General features: G+C 48.4%; 2 protein-coding genes across 9 annotated transcripts in view; one reads left to right on the forward strand and one right to left on the reverse strand.

The window, feature by feature from the left end:
* The window catches only part of LOC135916518 (uncharacterized), a 137,628-nt gene that overhangs the window by 18,122 nt on the left and 104,012 nt on the right, over positions 1–15,494 (forward strand). For all 5 annotated transcript variants that reach the window (XR_010568959.2, XR_010568958.2, XR_010568957.2 and 2 more), the window contains one exon: positions 2,212–2,368. The gene's annotated coding sequence lies outside the window, so the exon portion shown is untranslated. The remainder of the gene's footprint in view (positions 1–2,211; positions 2,369–15,494) is intronic.
* Positions 1–15,494, reverse strand: part of LOC135916513 (uncharacterized) — a 34,629-nt gene that overhangs the window by 6,271 nt on the left and 12,864 nt on the right. The window contains exons 1-2 of one of the 4 annotated variants that reach the window (XM_065449910.1): positions 10,014–10,150; positions 4,445–4,752 (exon numbers count right to left, since the gene is read on the reverse strand). In XM_065449910.1, coding sequence (XP_065305982.1) covers positions 4,445–4,715 — 271 coding nt within the window. In that variant the 5' untranslated portion in view covers positions 4,716–4,752; positions 10,014–10,150. Of the gene's footprint in view, positions 1–4,444; positions 4,753–5,253; positions 5,429–8,368; positions 8,571–10,013; positions 10,151–15,494 lie in introns of those variants that run through there. The other 3 variants (XM_065449909.1, XM_065449911.1, XM_065449908.1) reach the window with 3 other exon arrangements.

The raw sequence follows: 15,494 nt of genomic DNA on the forward strand, positions 1-15,494 counted from the left end.
CGCATTCAGCCAGTTTCGTACACTACGTAGCCGTACACTACGTAGTATGGCGTTTCGCTGCTGACCAAGGTAGAGGGCTCGATCCTGGCTGCAGCGGTCGCATTCCGCTGGGGGTAAAATGCAAGAACGCTTGTGTGCATAGATTTAGGCACGCGTTAAAGCACCCTAGTTTGGTCTAAATTAATAGAGACCTTCGTCATGGCGTGCCTCATAACCCTATCGTGTTTCAGACACGTGATACCGCAGACCTTGATTGGCACCGCGTGTTATCGCCAGTGTAGCTGACGCACTCCGGAGAACGCGCCTCGCAATTCTATGGACGCGTGTGTTGACCTCCGTACCTTTCTGTATCCCTTCTCTCTCTCTCCATCTCTCTCCACTCCTGTATCCACCATCATCCGGTACAGGGTAGCGAACCGGGCCTGCGACCGGTAACCTCCCTGCCCTACTCCTATTTCATCTCTTTTGAGCAGACGTCGTGCCATCGTCTCCAGTTTTGATGTCTTCATTTGGTCCGCGGTTTAAGAAATTAAATGCGCTGCTTAGTAAATTTCTCTAAAGAGTAGGTTCCTAGTGAATAACGCCTACAGGAGACCGGGCAATGTGGGGCAAACCGATCGGCTCGGTTTTTTTTTTCTTTTTTTTTTCTTACAACCACGTAAAGCCGACAGGCAGTGAAGCATTGAGAGCGTGAAAACTCGCTTCACAGAAGATGTGGCCAAAAGGAAGGACGAGTCACGTACCCTAGCAAACAGATTTACACCGTCAAGGTTCCTGAAAGGCGCGAATCGGTCTGTAACTAACACCACTACACAGGTTAAAAAAAAGAAAACGTGAGGGTGCGAGTTATAGACAGAAACCGCCCTTGAGGCTGTAAATCTGTTCTGTGTAGCGTTTTAGTCCAAGTATGTGAATCGCCATTTACACGCTCGCAGTGCTCAACCAACTCGCCCGACTATCGTTGTGTAGATATGGAGCCGAACAAAAGCACCTATGGGAAATTAATTGTTCTAACTAAAATGCAGAAATAGTGCGGTGAAGAGAAACGAAATAGCACGACATGACAACTTGTCACTTGCGAAACGTTGTCTTCGCGCACTTTCGCTTCCCCGCCTTGCAGCGGTCTTTTTTTTTTCACTACATTCGAGATAAACGAAAAGTGATTTCCCCTACGTGATTTCTTCGCTGGCTGTCGGCTTCATAGGACACCTTGGGATGCGGATATGTCCCCCCGGTTATTCCCAGTGCCATTTTTCTTTGCGAACGCTTTTTTTTGAGCGTGGCCTAAATCGGAGCCCATATTGCTGAAACGCGTCCGCCCGCCGACAAATCGGCGCCGACGGGTGAAAAAAAAGCGCCGTCATCTACAGCCCCCCAAGTCGTCCTTATAGACGCCCGTTTGTCTGCGTCATTCGCGTGGCTCCTAGGCCAACTCACGTACCCGATCCCGCGCAGCCGTGCGCCTTGCGATAGCGCCGAAAGATAAGGTGCGCCTATACCTATTACGTAAGCATAAATTGAAAAGGGGGAAGTACATTGAAACTGCCCCCAACGCGTTGTTTGCGCTGCACGCCTTTGTTACACCGGCTTAATTCGCGCTCCAAAACGAACACTGGGCACGACACTTCGCGCTTAAAAGAAAAAAAAAAAAAGACGGCCACGGAGCCATTGCACGACAAACCTCCGTTAAGTAACATACAACCCGTGACAGGCGATTGTCGCTGCTCGCGTTTCAATTTTTCGCCGATAGAGTATACCATGTTAGAATCCGCGCGGCTGACGCAAGTTTTGCTGGAAGCGAGTTTTCTTTGTTTTTATGCGAAGCATACTAGCCGCACAACCACGCCCTTCCTTGCTGCGCCGCGCGCGGCCGCGTAGCTACCATATGACGTCATAACAGCTGCAAAAGCGGAGGCTCAACTCGTGCGCTCGCTTGCGGCCGCGTAGCTACATAGCCGGGTCTCAGCTCGTGCGCTCGCCTGCATGAGTTGTTTCTTCGTCTAGCCGAACCAAATATAGCCAAGCAACAGCAGTTCACCAGGCTAAACAGTGGTTCAACAACTAAAATAAAGGCTAGTATGCTTCGCATCCTGGGCTTAACCTTAGCTAAGCCACAGCCATTTTTTTTTCCTGTCGTCGCAAATCGGCTCGGGGAAGCTACAGTGGCGAGGCGAGCAGTTCCCGAGGGCATCACTTTGATGCTGTTCGCAGGGGCAAGATCGAACGGACAACGCAACGAAACGGCAACAACAAATGGCTGTTCTGGGAGTGTTCGCCCGACCCTGCGGTCCTTCGCCGCCGGTACCTCCCCGCACGTGGCATGGGGCCGTGGTCGGAGCGCCGGACCTCTCGATTGCCTCGTCAAAATGTAAGTGTCCTTCTCTCAGCTGAAATGAACAAAGAGCAAGGTGCAGTAGACGAGGACTGAAGGAAAACGCAAACGCAGTCCTCGTCCATTGCGCCGTGCTCTGTACTCATTCAAGCGTGAACCAAGTGGTATAAAGTTTGTAAACAGGGATAAGGTGCCTCAGACAGGTTAGCCAGACAGGCTGACGTCACGTGCGAGTGTGACAACACTCGCACGTGACGTCACTGCACTAACCCTTTAAAACTAACACGCCAAGGATGACGAGGCCTCCTTTGACGAAGATAGGTCCTTTTATCGAAACGTTGGCCAGCCTGTCTGAGGCCCCTTATCCCTGTTTACAAACTTTATACCACAGTGTGCTATTCCATCTGTCAGCCCCTTTCTTGTTTTTGAGCGTGAACCAAGTAGCCCAAGCAAGAGTTTTACTTACTCTCCGCTGGCCGTTTGTTACGACTCGAAGGGGGAGTGCCTTGCCTTAACTATTAGTTAAGAAAGCTTTTCTTTTGCGCGGCTATATTGGTTTGCGGGACGTGGACGTCGGGCGACGTGCCGGATACAGAGCACGGTCACCTTGAAAAAATGACTCAGGACATTCTTGTTTTTAACCGATGCCTTTGCCACACGGGAACAAAGGTGGAAAAAAAGTCATTGTCCGCAAGAAGTCAAAGGTATTTTTTCACGTACTGAATTTAATAACTCTCCGTTAGGATTTTAAGCGCGGTAAATCTTACGCAAAGCCCGTAACGGCGTTTTGAATACACCGGAGCGAGATTTCAATTGTTGATAATTAAGCGAATAAACTGCTAACTATGTATTTACTGTGGCAGTTAACTTAGTTGAAATGACACTTCTGCACGAATGGTCTCTCCATGACCAGTAATAAAAGCGAACAAGCTTTAATTTATTCCGGATGCGGAATGGTGTTTCGGAATGGCGTTTTCTAATGACGATATTTTCACGTGGTGGTGACGTTGGAGAACACAGTAGCAATACTGTGAATACAAAAATAACTTTTATTGGGCGAACCTGTGCCCACAAAAATAGGCTACACTTATAGCACAACGATAGCGGCGAACACGGTCGGCGATCGTCGAAAATCTGATCAGCGGGTCCAGCGCGTCGGTTTTTATACGGCAGTCATCGAATGTTCCAGACTAATCGTTCGGACCCGCGTGCCTTCCGCAAAGTTCTACGTCATTCGCGTCACGCGATGAAATCAGATAACACAAGGTTCGGTGACAACAGACAGCGGATAGAAGCATCGATAACTTTCCAGAAACTTCGGATGCATGCAGGCGCGTCCAGCGCTGTGTGATAACATTTGTTAGGCGGCGAAACGTGGTCGCCCGATAAAGATAAGTACACGTGTCAATATAGCTTGAGCAGCCGACGCACGTGCCAAAGTAATGTCATTCGGTACGATGGTGACCATGACAGCTATCCTCTGAAATTAGAAATTATTGAGTGCTAATTAGGAATAGCTGCATCTAGTTGCAGACACCAGGGTAATTTGCAATAGAATCCGGATAACACCTAAATCAACCAAAAGAACAGGCTGGCTTCAGGAAGGGGTCTTCCACAAGGGAAAAAAAAATATCCATGTCGTCAATCAGGCAATTCGCAAATCCGCGGAGTACAACAAACCTCAATATGGCTTTCATAGAGAAGGAAGGAAGGAGGGAAAGAGATAAGAAGGCAGGGAGGTTAACCAGAATCACGTCCGGTTGGCTACCCTACACTGGGGGAGTGGGAAAGGAGTAAACAAAGAAACAGGGAGAGAGAGGAGGGAAGGAAATTGCAGTGAGTTCGATGACGTGTGTGGCCTTACAGAAATTGCATTAATAGTCACAAATGGTCGCACAAGCCCGTCGTCCTTAAGAAGCACAAAAGTGCCTTCACCGCTTTATGGGCCGAGAGGTTTCTAGACATCTCTGTGGAACTCTAGCCCCTTGCACTCGACTGTACATGCATGCCGCAAAGTGCACAAAGTTCCCAGAGTGCTAATCGCTTTAGAATTAAGAAAAAGAAAAAACCGGCACTGGATGACACAGCTGGTAAAGATAAAGAAACACTTACGAGACAGCGTCATCTTGGTCGTGTTGGTGACCACGAACGGCGGGGGCTGTTCGATCTCGTACGCGCTGGTGACGTACTCGAGCCACTGTATCACGGGCTGCGGCTCCTGCGAACCGTGCCGAACGTGCTCGCCGCTGCGTTCGCTTCCCGTCGACATCGGCTCGCCGACGGTCATGCACGTGGTCCCGTGCAAGTGCCACAGCAGCAGCAGCAGAGGCGGCAGCAGGGACGACGCGATCGGGGAGCTGGTTGAGATGCTTGGCGCGCTCATGGCTTCCGCGTGCGTGTATTGTCACCCGAGGAGGATGCTGCAACACAACGAAAGAACGAAAGACGAACGTATAAGTGGATATGTGTTAATTAGGCGCGATTAGATGCTGCACTTCGCGGAAATGTATTCGCTAAACCGTCGCGGAATCTGCGAGTTGTCAGGCTTCCGCGTTGCTTCCTTGTTCCGCCTTGTTAGAGCAAAACGATGCTTCATGCATTGCACTATAGACGAACTATTCCGCCTTACCGTCACAACGCAATGCATCCATCAGCGTTCCCTACAATAAGACACTACAGGGAGTTCTGGCACTAGTGTACGTACGGAAACTGCAAGAGTGGTGGGCCAACCAGCAAGGTATTGATGATGGGCCGAATCCGGATTACCTAAACGTCATCCTTTCTGGATTCATCCGGCTTTGTGGCTTTGCAGACTGATCATTTTCAACGATGTTTCGCGCTATGCATGCAGCAGTTTGCACATTAAGCGTTAATTTTGGTGTCGTCGCAGCGCGTACGTGGAGACCTCCACAATTGCGTACCTGATGGAGGCCTCAGCCCGACGGAATCTTCGTCTTAACCATTAATACATTTAACGATGACGGCGCTGAAGGAGCATTGAAACTGAAATACGCCAGCCTAAGCAATCATAACTACTTGTCAGTGATAACGTGAATGGCCGGTATATGCAGTTATCGGCACGCATCGTGCGGGCGTTGCAATCAGCTGACGCACTTATTTCACGAGGAACGAGCAAAAGAAGAAACCTGCTATAGGGATTGCACATGCGGAAACCACTCACTTACTTGCGCTTGCACGCGCGCGGCACCTTTGCTTATCGTCGCTTTCGTTCCCCACTTCATGTATTATGTTAACCTTCAGTCGCGAAGCACTCGAGATAACATGGACAGGTTATCGGGACAAGCGAGTCGTATGACGCGTTACATATAGAGCCACGCATTGTGCATTTCTTTGAAAATACGTGTTGCGCGTAATCGGCCTTGAAAGATGACAGCCGCTTTGAAGAGCGCTTCGACGGAAAACTGCGAATGTATTGTGCTGAAATATCACTGTGCACTGAAGTGCGTGACTCGTATATTCGTGTCCGATGCATGGAGCGGCTGTAACCCGAATCGCGGTAACGGGACGATTGTGACACGAATACAGAACACTGGAACGAATTCGGGGCATGCTTTGTGGTTAGCAACAATTTGGCCCCTTTGCTCTACTTATCAAGCATACATCGCCGCCTTTCGAATCGAATCATTTCATTTGACATTCATTGCAGCATCAGCAGCATAACGAATGCGAGGACTGGAACAAACAGATGCTGTGTATAGCAGCCTGACACGGTTCCTTTCCTGCCCCTATGTTCGGTATCAGGGCGATGATTGCAGGTGATTACACTAGAATAGTGGTGTCTGTTTTGACCATTGTGACATGCGACCACCGGGAACTTAAGATTTTACGTACGCAAGTGCCTTTGGTGCGCCAAAACAGATCTTTGTGCACCCAAAGCGCCACGCGCTGCCTTGCGTTCTTTTGTACAACTCCGTCGGCAGAAACAGACACCGCCCTCCTGGCGTAATCTTCTGCAATTGCCGCGATTCCAACACTCCAGGCTGGGCAGGAGTGGGCGTTGTTGGTAGGCGCACACGCATGAAAGAACGCTCATGGGCAATGCCATGTCTCTGTACCAGGCGCTTGCTTTTTCTTTTTTCTTGCTTTCGTCAGAGGGTGCAAGAATGCAGTTTCCTACGCGCTCGTAGATCACGTATTTGTCCCCACCAGTACATGCGCCGGGCCACTCATCGGCAGAACTGATGAAAAATGGCTCCTGTTGGCCGGGTGTGACCGATAATTTCCTCCCCTGTGGGAGGAATGATGTGCTCGCGGTGGAAGCAGAAAACATCGACACAACAGAATGTGGTGAAAGCGACATGCCGGTGGAATTCATGTTCATGTTGATTCACATTCATGTTGACCATTGTTGCGTGAACATTTCGAAAATATATCCGAGCCTGGGGGCTTGGAGTTGAGCGCTGCCTTGGACAGTCGGCAGTATAGTGCAGCGCTGGAAGCCGCCATCGGCGCAAACTCAAACGCGAACAAGTCGAAAACGACCGGAAAGCGTTAGTTTCACGTTTGCCAGCATTTGTAACGGCGGCTGCCAGAAATTCAGGCTCCAAGACTTACCTGCCAACCTGGAAAAGTTGGAAGCGGAGAAACTGAAAAAACACGAGAAGTTTCATTGCAGCCGATCCGTCCACCTTCAAATCGAAAGATGCTTTCCTGCGCAACTATCATACTGTTCACCCAAGCTTTGGACTGTGTGGTCACGTCTCAAGGAATTGAAACTATTCCCTGCAGATTCCGTGCTCCAAAAACTTCTGCTGACAGCTTTACGTACTGGAATACAACACGCGTAGAAACCACGACGTCGCACTACTGTAGTATAATTACGCATACTAGTCAATAAATTTCTGTAGCAGATTAACAGCGCAAGCAAACGAGGAGGACACAGAATACACACCAGCCCCATCCTCTGATCGCGCTGTTAGTTTGTCACCATTTTATACCACGCGTTCTCAACAGATTTTCATCGTTACCGTTTCGATATGCACCTACAATGACAGAACGAATTGCCTTTCAAGAGAATTGCCTTTCGCTTCTTTTGACAGGCGCGCCTTGCATGCATGTGAAATAATACGTAGTTTATTTCATTCCTTCATTTCTTCCTTTGCCCCGAATCGAATGAAGCGGGTCGTTTCTTGTTCTTAGCGCCCCGGGATCGCGACAATGCGTGGTCCTTGTGTCGCAGCAACATTTTACCCTTGAGCAAAACTTCAAATTTCGTGGGTGGAAAGCTACTTTGACCTATTTTTGCTGCCAGGAAGAAATTGCGATAAGAGTTAGAATGCTTCTCCTCACTCGTCACACTTCCGCCAGAGCTACTCTTTCTTAGCTCTCCTCAGCTGCGCGCGGAAGACAGCCGCGGCGTTATCTGAACGGATTACACCGCCGACTTGAATTCACGTAGCTTTCACGGTCCAGAGATATACGAAAAGGGTTAGGAGTTATTTCGCACTTACGCCGTGTTTCGTACACATGAGTTGTTTGGAATCGTATAGACAGGAAATTAGATAGATAGATAGATAGATAGATAGATAGATAGATAGATAGATAGATAGATAGATAGATAGATAGATAGATAGATAGATAGATAGATAGATAGATAGATAGATAGATAGATAGATAGATAGATAGATAGATAGATAGATAGATAGATAGATAGATAGATAGATAGATAGATAGATAGATAGATAGATAGATAGATAGATAGATAGATAGATAGATAGATAGATAGATAGATAGATAGATAGATAGATAGATAGATAGATAGATAGATAGACGATTGATATAGGATTGATATAGGATTGATTGATTTTCGTTTGGCTACACTGCATGGGGGAAACGCCACCCTGCACCCTGAATCAATACTAATAGCGCTGAAGTTCCGCCATACATGTTTCGGGCTAGGGGAGCTCTTGATCCGCTAGTAGCCGCGGAGTCATTACGACAGGTATAACTGGCTATTTGCACTTCTTCAAGTCAAGCTTCAGGACAGTGAAAAGAAGACTCGAAGATGCAACTCACCTACAGACAGCTTTGACGATACCGACTCCTTAGCACTTCTCATGTCCGTCGCACAAATTTGAGTGCCTAGTCCTGCCACCTCATACATCCGTAATTACATGCATTATTTTAAAGCAGTTCCTGCTCATGATGTTCCCGCTATTTGCGAGCTAGCGAACGCACCTGCAGCAAAGTGCGGCCTGTTGCAGCTGTTGCTTCTGCCGCCGACACGTATCTAGTGACACGTCGTAGTACACTATTTCCCAAGCACGCCGTGAGCTTGTATACGCACGCCTGCAACGTAGGTCTGGTGACGTCGCAGGCCGCCCTCGAAATGCACGTGGACCTTTGCTCGACCTTCTCCCCTCTGGCCTCACTGCAGCGTCACGTGCAGGGTTTCCCAACATCTGTTCTTGTCATGACCCGATTCCGTCCTTTTTTTGTTTCGTTTGTTCACATTCGTAAGGATATCGTCACTTACTCCGCTTGCTTCAGCGTACGTGGAACTGAAAAGTGCCTACAAAATGTGTCTGCGTGTGTGTCGTGCAACAGCCAGACCGTCGCGACAGGTGGAAATGCGTCGGTATTACTGACACGACTTCCCGTAGTCCTGACGACAGAGGCTGTGCATAGAGCGCTTGTACGCAACTCGGAACAGACGAAATCTGTTCGAGCTAATCCGCTGGGAGCACTTGTTGCGTAGTCACACATCAGATGCAGCTGCGATGGATATTGAAACACGTACTACGCACTGTGGGTGGCAATTAAAAAAGTGATGCAACAGAGCGGCGCTTTAAATCAGCGGGGCAAGTGCATTGCAATACAAAATGCAATAAATTGTCAATTGCGGCAAGTTGATCGCAGAACGAACCGACTCCAGGTAGAACTACCTCGAGAAGGACTAGGAGAGCTCGCATAAAAACTTATTCCACAGTACCTCCCATGCACGGCCTGCCGTGGCTAACAGCGCCAGTACTAGCGCGTTCCTGGTAACTATTATTGCACTATCAATACGTGAACGAGGACGCGACAGCTCTCGACAAAGGCAAACCACGACCCATTGTCCTATGCAGCTCACTGTTCCAGCAATAACATAAAAGCAATAGAATGCTGGCAACTGCTTTATGCGCATGTAAATATGCATTAATACAAATGTAAAAATGCATTAGTCCTACTCAACTCTGTTTCGGAGAGCTCGCGTACTACTTGAAGTGTGTTTACTCTTCGCTTAATCGGGCAGCGTGCCCAAACGCAAGGTACATGCTACGAGAATTCTAAAAAACAAAAAAATCCTTTGTATTTGGAACAGCCGGTTTCTCCAGCAAAATTAGTTGACCCAACTGATTTTTTTATTAAAGTCTATGATATCTCGTTCGACCCTGAGCTCTCGAAGTTTTCTCCGTAGCATTTTTTCTTGAAATCCTTACAAAAGCGCAAGAGTTTCCTTTGTACAACAGTTCCTCATCATGAGAGAAGTATCGAGCGCGTATTGCTGCGCGAACATGCTGCGCTTTTTATGACGTCATTAAAGAGGCTCCCTGCTTATTCGTTGTCTCCTTTACTGTGGACTTTAACAATGTCCACGGGCTATTACCGTAGTTCTTGCAGTGACAAGCACTGCCAGTCAAGCTAAATAAACGGTTCAATTAAACAAAGCTGAACTTACGTAATTCTTTGTGCACTTTCTTCCTCGACGGCGTCACCGTAATCATCACTATCATTACGATCAGCCTAATTAAGTACACCGCAGCGACGAGGTACTTGGTTAGTTATCCGTGTCCGCCAATCGTCCCCGGATTGCACCAGCTCATTTGTAGTCTATGGTTGAAATATTCTAACCTCCTCACTTTATATCTAGTCTACCGCCGCCCTCCACTGCGTTTATCTTTCTTTCGGAACCGGTTCTGTTTATCTAATCAATCACTGGCTATCGGTTCCACGAAACCTAATCTCCTCTGGAATATCAGCTGCCCGCGTTCGCTCGCTAATCCACACTGCAGTCTTCATATCTGCGGACGCTAGATCTATCGTTGTTTTAATTGCACACGCATAATTAGGATGGTTCGAACAAAAATTAGAATGATTTGGTAGGGAACCTTGTACGTTTCGCCCTCTATTAGAAAAATGCTAAAAGAGGCAAAACAGACAACGTGTACCTGCAGTGATTTATTTCTGTGCCTATCGTCGTACTCCATTTCATTGTTATTGTTTTACTTGTGTTCGAAATCTGTTCTCTCTTATTTATTTCCGCTTTCCTTTTTTTCTACATGCTATTTCTATGTGTATGTCCCCTCCTTCCTGAAGAGTAGGCAGACGTCGTGCCCCTTGCGAATGCAGTTATCTGCCTGGGCCTTGCTTTCACCTGAAGCAAAGTTCTTAGCGAAGCCCCCTGGAATTCGCTGATCGTGGTTGCTCATTCGGGGTTCCAGCAACAGGCGGGTTTAGCCTGGTGATCTAGGCCGTCAATTGCTCCGCCCGAGCGTCTCTAACAATATCACTGCAGTGTTTCACTACATGTCCATCAAGCCAGTCTCTCTTAAGAATGCGATAAGAAGACGTGGAGTTTCTTTGCGAGCTATAACTGATCCTTCGAGAAACACGATGTTGCAGGCACGCATGCGGAAGGAGCCCCCCCCCCCCTTTTTTTTGGGGGGGGGGGGTGGGGGGTGAGATTCCCGGGTACGATTTCGGGTATTTAGGGACTATGGGTACGACCACAGAAATTGTTCAATGTCTCCTGTCTCGCTGCATGCCTTACAGTTACGAGGATTGATACGTCCCCCGTCCTAAATTCTCTTCGTTACGTAGGGCATATGTGGTGGAACCGAAAGTGATCTAAAGTGATTTCGAATGTCAGATATTTTACTTGATTACACTTTGGGGCCTTAACTTTGGGAGGATGGTGGAGTGCTGCGTATACACGAGCATTAGCTTTTTCGTTGCCAGCAATACCAATGTGGGAGGGAATCCATTGAAACTTTACTGTGAGGCCGTTGTTGCCGAGTTCTTTGATGAGGGCTAGTGATTTGCACGGAAACTTGATGAACGGTAGGCCTCGGTAAAGTTGTTGCAATGCGGCCTTCGATACCGTGAGCAGAAACACATTCTATGGAGGCAGCCTTCAGTTTGCGCAGATCAGCGGCTATTGCCACGCCTCCCACAACTGTCGACGAGGTCATGCAGCCCAGACGTCCAGGCCAATGATTTCTCAGAGAGGGAATATAGAATGCAGCAGCACAGCCATCTTCGCTATTTTGACAGAACCATTTGTGTACTCTCGTAGGTGATTGGGATAAGTCGTGTTCAAATGTTTCATGACTAGTGACTTGGCTTCTGCAAATGTAATGTAGCTCTTTGACTGCAATCGTGGTACACTTTAAGTTGCATGTTATATCTTCGAATGGTCCAGGGCGGATCTGCCTTTTCCTTCTTTCTCGAGCGGCGCAATCCTAAGACGCGAAGCGTCTGCACTACTACGTGAAGATGTGAGCGGCGGTCTGTTACCTATACGTCTTAAGAGGACTTCTCCCGCGGAAGACTCACTCAAACGTAGTAGCTGGGTCATGAGTCTGAGAATTCTGAAGTCGCAGAGGGCGTGACTCAGCTTCGTAGGACACTTTTTTGTTCGATGCCGGCTGAGGGAATCCCAGGCACAGTCGAAGACCTTTTGTGTATATGGCTTCGAAGCGCTCGTATTGACTATCTGAGGGTGACATCAGAGGTAGCTGGTATAGGATCCGCGTGGTAACCAACGCTGTAGGCAGCCGTAGGATCGACGTCGGGTGGTTGCGCCAGCGTATGCCAGCGACTCATTTGAGCACAAGTAGCCTTTGTGACGATGACGAAACAACGTGGTCAACAGCGCAGCGCCGACGTAGCCTGGGGTCCAAGGTAATGCTAAGAAATGGGACGTTGGCGACTTGTCGAATCCGGTATCTGTCTATGCACTCAGCTTGAAGCGTGTAGATTTTCTTTTAATTCTAGGAAATAGCATGAATGATGATTTCTCTGACGATAGTGATAAGCGAAGCGTTGCCAAATGGTCCTGAATTGCCTTTACTGTTCCCTGAGAAATTCTTGCGCCGCGACGATGCTGGTAGCCGGAGACCCATATGCAGATATGATCGGCACATATATACAGGGTGCCAAACTGTAAATATATGCGTATACCACGTAGCTGGACAGAACCAAGGTAATGTTGTTTGCCGTGGCTTGCAGGTACTCAGATTATTTTTCTCACTCCCTCTGATTATATAATTAGCCTTATTTAATCAACTGAAATATTATAATTCGATGAAAAGCGTCAATGAGAAAGTAGTAGAGGAACAAGAAAAACTCCCGATACAGCTTTCTGTTGCCCAATACGTGCTACATAAGTGTTTTTCCGAGCGTGAAAGAAGCCCACAAATACTCGCAAAGTGCCTCGAGCGGCCAGTCGCGCGGCAATATTGCATGCAGCTTTCCCTGCCACGATATCGGGCTCTTCTGCAGGCTCTTATCGAAGCGGCGGGAGGCGACGGCCCCCCCCCCCCCCTACCACCGGTAGGGAAGGTGTCTTAGCGAGTCGTCCAACGTCTTCGACAATTCTGGTTGACACAACGTCGAAAACAAGCAAGAAATAGGAAGCAAGACAGCAGCGCTACTGTGATGATGATGATGATGATGATGATGATGATGATGATGATGATGATGATGATGGCTCCTACCGATCCTGGGCGATTGACCCAGAATTGGGTAGCCGAACTTTTACATAATATTTCAAGAAACTTCAGACAATGTGCAATTGAGCATTCAAAACAGACCGATTAATAATTTTCCGAAGCAGAACGATTTTCGAGCCAAACTTCCTCTTCGATGAACAGTTGCGCAGCATTTGATCAACCACTTGACGAAAGCTGATGTTTCACGTGCATTCCACGTTGCGTCTGCATAATTTCTTCCTCCTCCTACTTTTTTTTTCTCTTTGGCTGAAGCAATTTTCGCATGCAATACTTCATACATGTTTCCAAACCAAATACTATTACCCGCAATCACTGGGGATGGGCACGCCATCCTGAACTGCGCTTACGCGCGAGTAGATTTCTGAATTGAGCGCCACGTGAAAAGGAAATTAAAAGCTCCCCATGGAGGCGCGTGCTTCGCAAGCGCTGACCCCTCGCGACTACGAAACCTGCGCGCGCCGGCGAATGAGCGTTGGCCAGCGGCCAAGACTTGAAACCTTGACAAGGTCGACAGGGTGAAAGTGCGCGTTCGCAAGAAGGTAATTACTTGTCGCCAGCCTGTCGCGAGAGTGCCATCAACGCAAGCGTTTCGACCGGCGAAGCGTGAACGGAAAGTCCGTATTGCCGGGGGGTACTTCGGCTTTGTCTAGTTATGATTTCGTGACTTTTGCCGGCAATATAATGGCGGCGCGAAAGCGTTCGCGTCAATGATGAAAAGAGGAAGAAAAATTGTGCGGATCCAACAGACATGCAGGGGTCTACGTGAAGCCGATGCGCTTAAATAAATGTAATGCAACTTCCGGCGATGCGTGCAATCATGTTTGCTCTCATACTATATGCAACGTGTAGTCTCGTGCAGTGGTTCTGTTTATGCACCACGAAGGTCGCGACTTCTATTATCCCGTGTGGTACATTGGCGGATGCGTGTGAATACAATTAGGGCTCTTACGCCTTTCGTGGCACAGTGGCACATGCCCAATGTGGAGGATTAGCCAATAACGGGCACACATTCGCCACACATACCAAATGGCTAACTCATAGAAAAGCAAGTCAATCAAAGAAGCTTCTGAATATAAGGCGCAATTTCAATAAGAGCTCGGTGCGCTTTACAGATACGACCGAACCAGCAAATTGTGATAAATGCGGAGCCTATAGCACGCCACCAATTCATGCACTGAGGCAGAATCGAAGGCCAGCCAAGTCATACACCGCGGTAGCCCACTATCTACGTTTACATGAATACAAAAAAGGCCGGGACTTCTGGCTCGAGTTGACTTCTGGCTCGAGTTGACTTCTGGCTCGAGTTGACTTCTGGCTCGAGTTGACTTCTGGCCCGAGTTGTTGACTTCTCGGGTCGAGTTGACTTCTCGGGTCGAGTTGACTTCTCGGGTCGAGTTGACTTCTCGGGTCGAGTTAACTTGCCGGGTCAAAGTTCGGGCGTCGGGTTTGACAGCGGGCGTTGATGGAAGTTTGACCAATCTGCTTTCACGGAGTCTGTTCGACTCGCCCAATCCGCTTGAAAAGATGCGCGTATACGCAGTCGGGTCGTGCTCGACCCGAAATCGACAAGCTCGACTTCTGACTCGACCCTGTCGCGACGAATTCATCTAGACGAAGCTAATGTATTTACCGTTTTGCCGTTGGACACGACGCGATGGGTTTGATTCCCAGATGCGTTGCCCACATACCGGCCGACGGGGGAAGGGTGACGCGATGGAACGGCAAACCGTCCAAGCGTTGAGACATCAGTTCTCGGAAAGAGGATGGAGTGTGAACATTAGCCAACAAAACCATCCCTACATCGCGCTTGGTGCCTCGGTGTGTGCAATAGAAACGATTAATGGGTCGAGTGACCGAGTCATTTGCATGTACTATGCGTCCACGTGACCGATCACACAAGAGCGCCGCTTGTGCAAGGTTAGGTCAACACGTGATTCGATATGGTTTTTAGAGTAAGAAAGCCAGACCGAAGGCTTTCGAGCGTCCGCGAATTCCGTGATGGGCGCGTTATCGATTGCGCATTCGTTTTATCGACGCCTTTATCTATCCGTGACTATGAACAGAACAGTTTAGACTATGCAGCGAGATGCACGTTGGCCTTGCAATGACGTCAGCGACTTGCTATGTGATGAGCGCATTATTGCATGAGCTTATTCTTTCTTTTCTTTCTTCTTTAGGGGGAGCGGTATTTTATTATCTTCATTCACCCGTGGTAATTGTACAGTTTAGGCGATGTAGCAAGACACACATTGACCTTGAAAATGGCGTCAGGGAGTGGCGATGCGGTGACATTGACCCGCCTTACACGGAACCGCGAGACCTCGAGCGCATTCTCTAACGTGCGAGGGCACACGTGACCGCCCGGAAGGCGGCCGTGCCAATAAGGAAAAAAAAGATAAAGTGGTGCGGTGAATTCGATAATCGAC

The sequence above is a fragment of the Dermacentor albipictus genome, chromosome 9 (genome assembly GCF_038994185.2).
Source record: "Dermacentor albipictus isolate Rhodes 1998 colony chromosome 9, USDA_Dalb.pri_finalv2, whole genome shotgun sequence".
Taxonomy (NCBI): Eukaryota; Metazoa; Arthropoda; class Arachnida; order Ixodida; family Ixodidae; genus Dermacentor; species Dermacentor albipictus.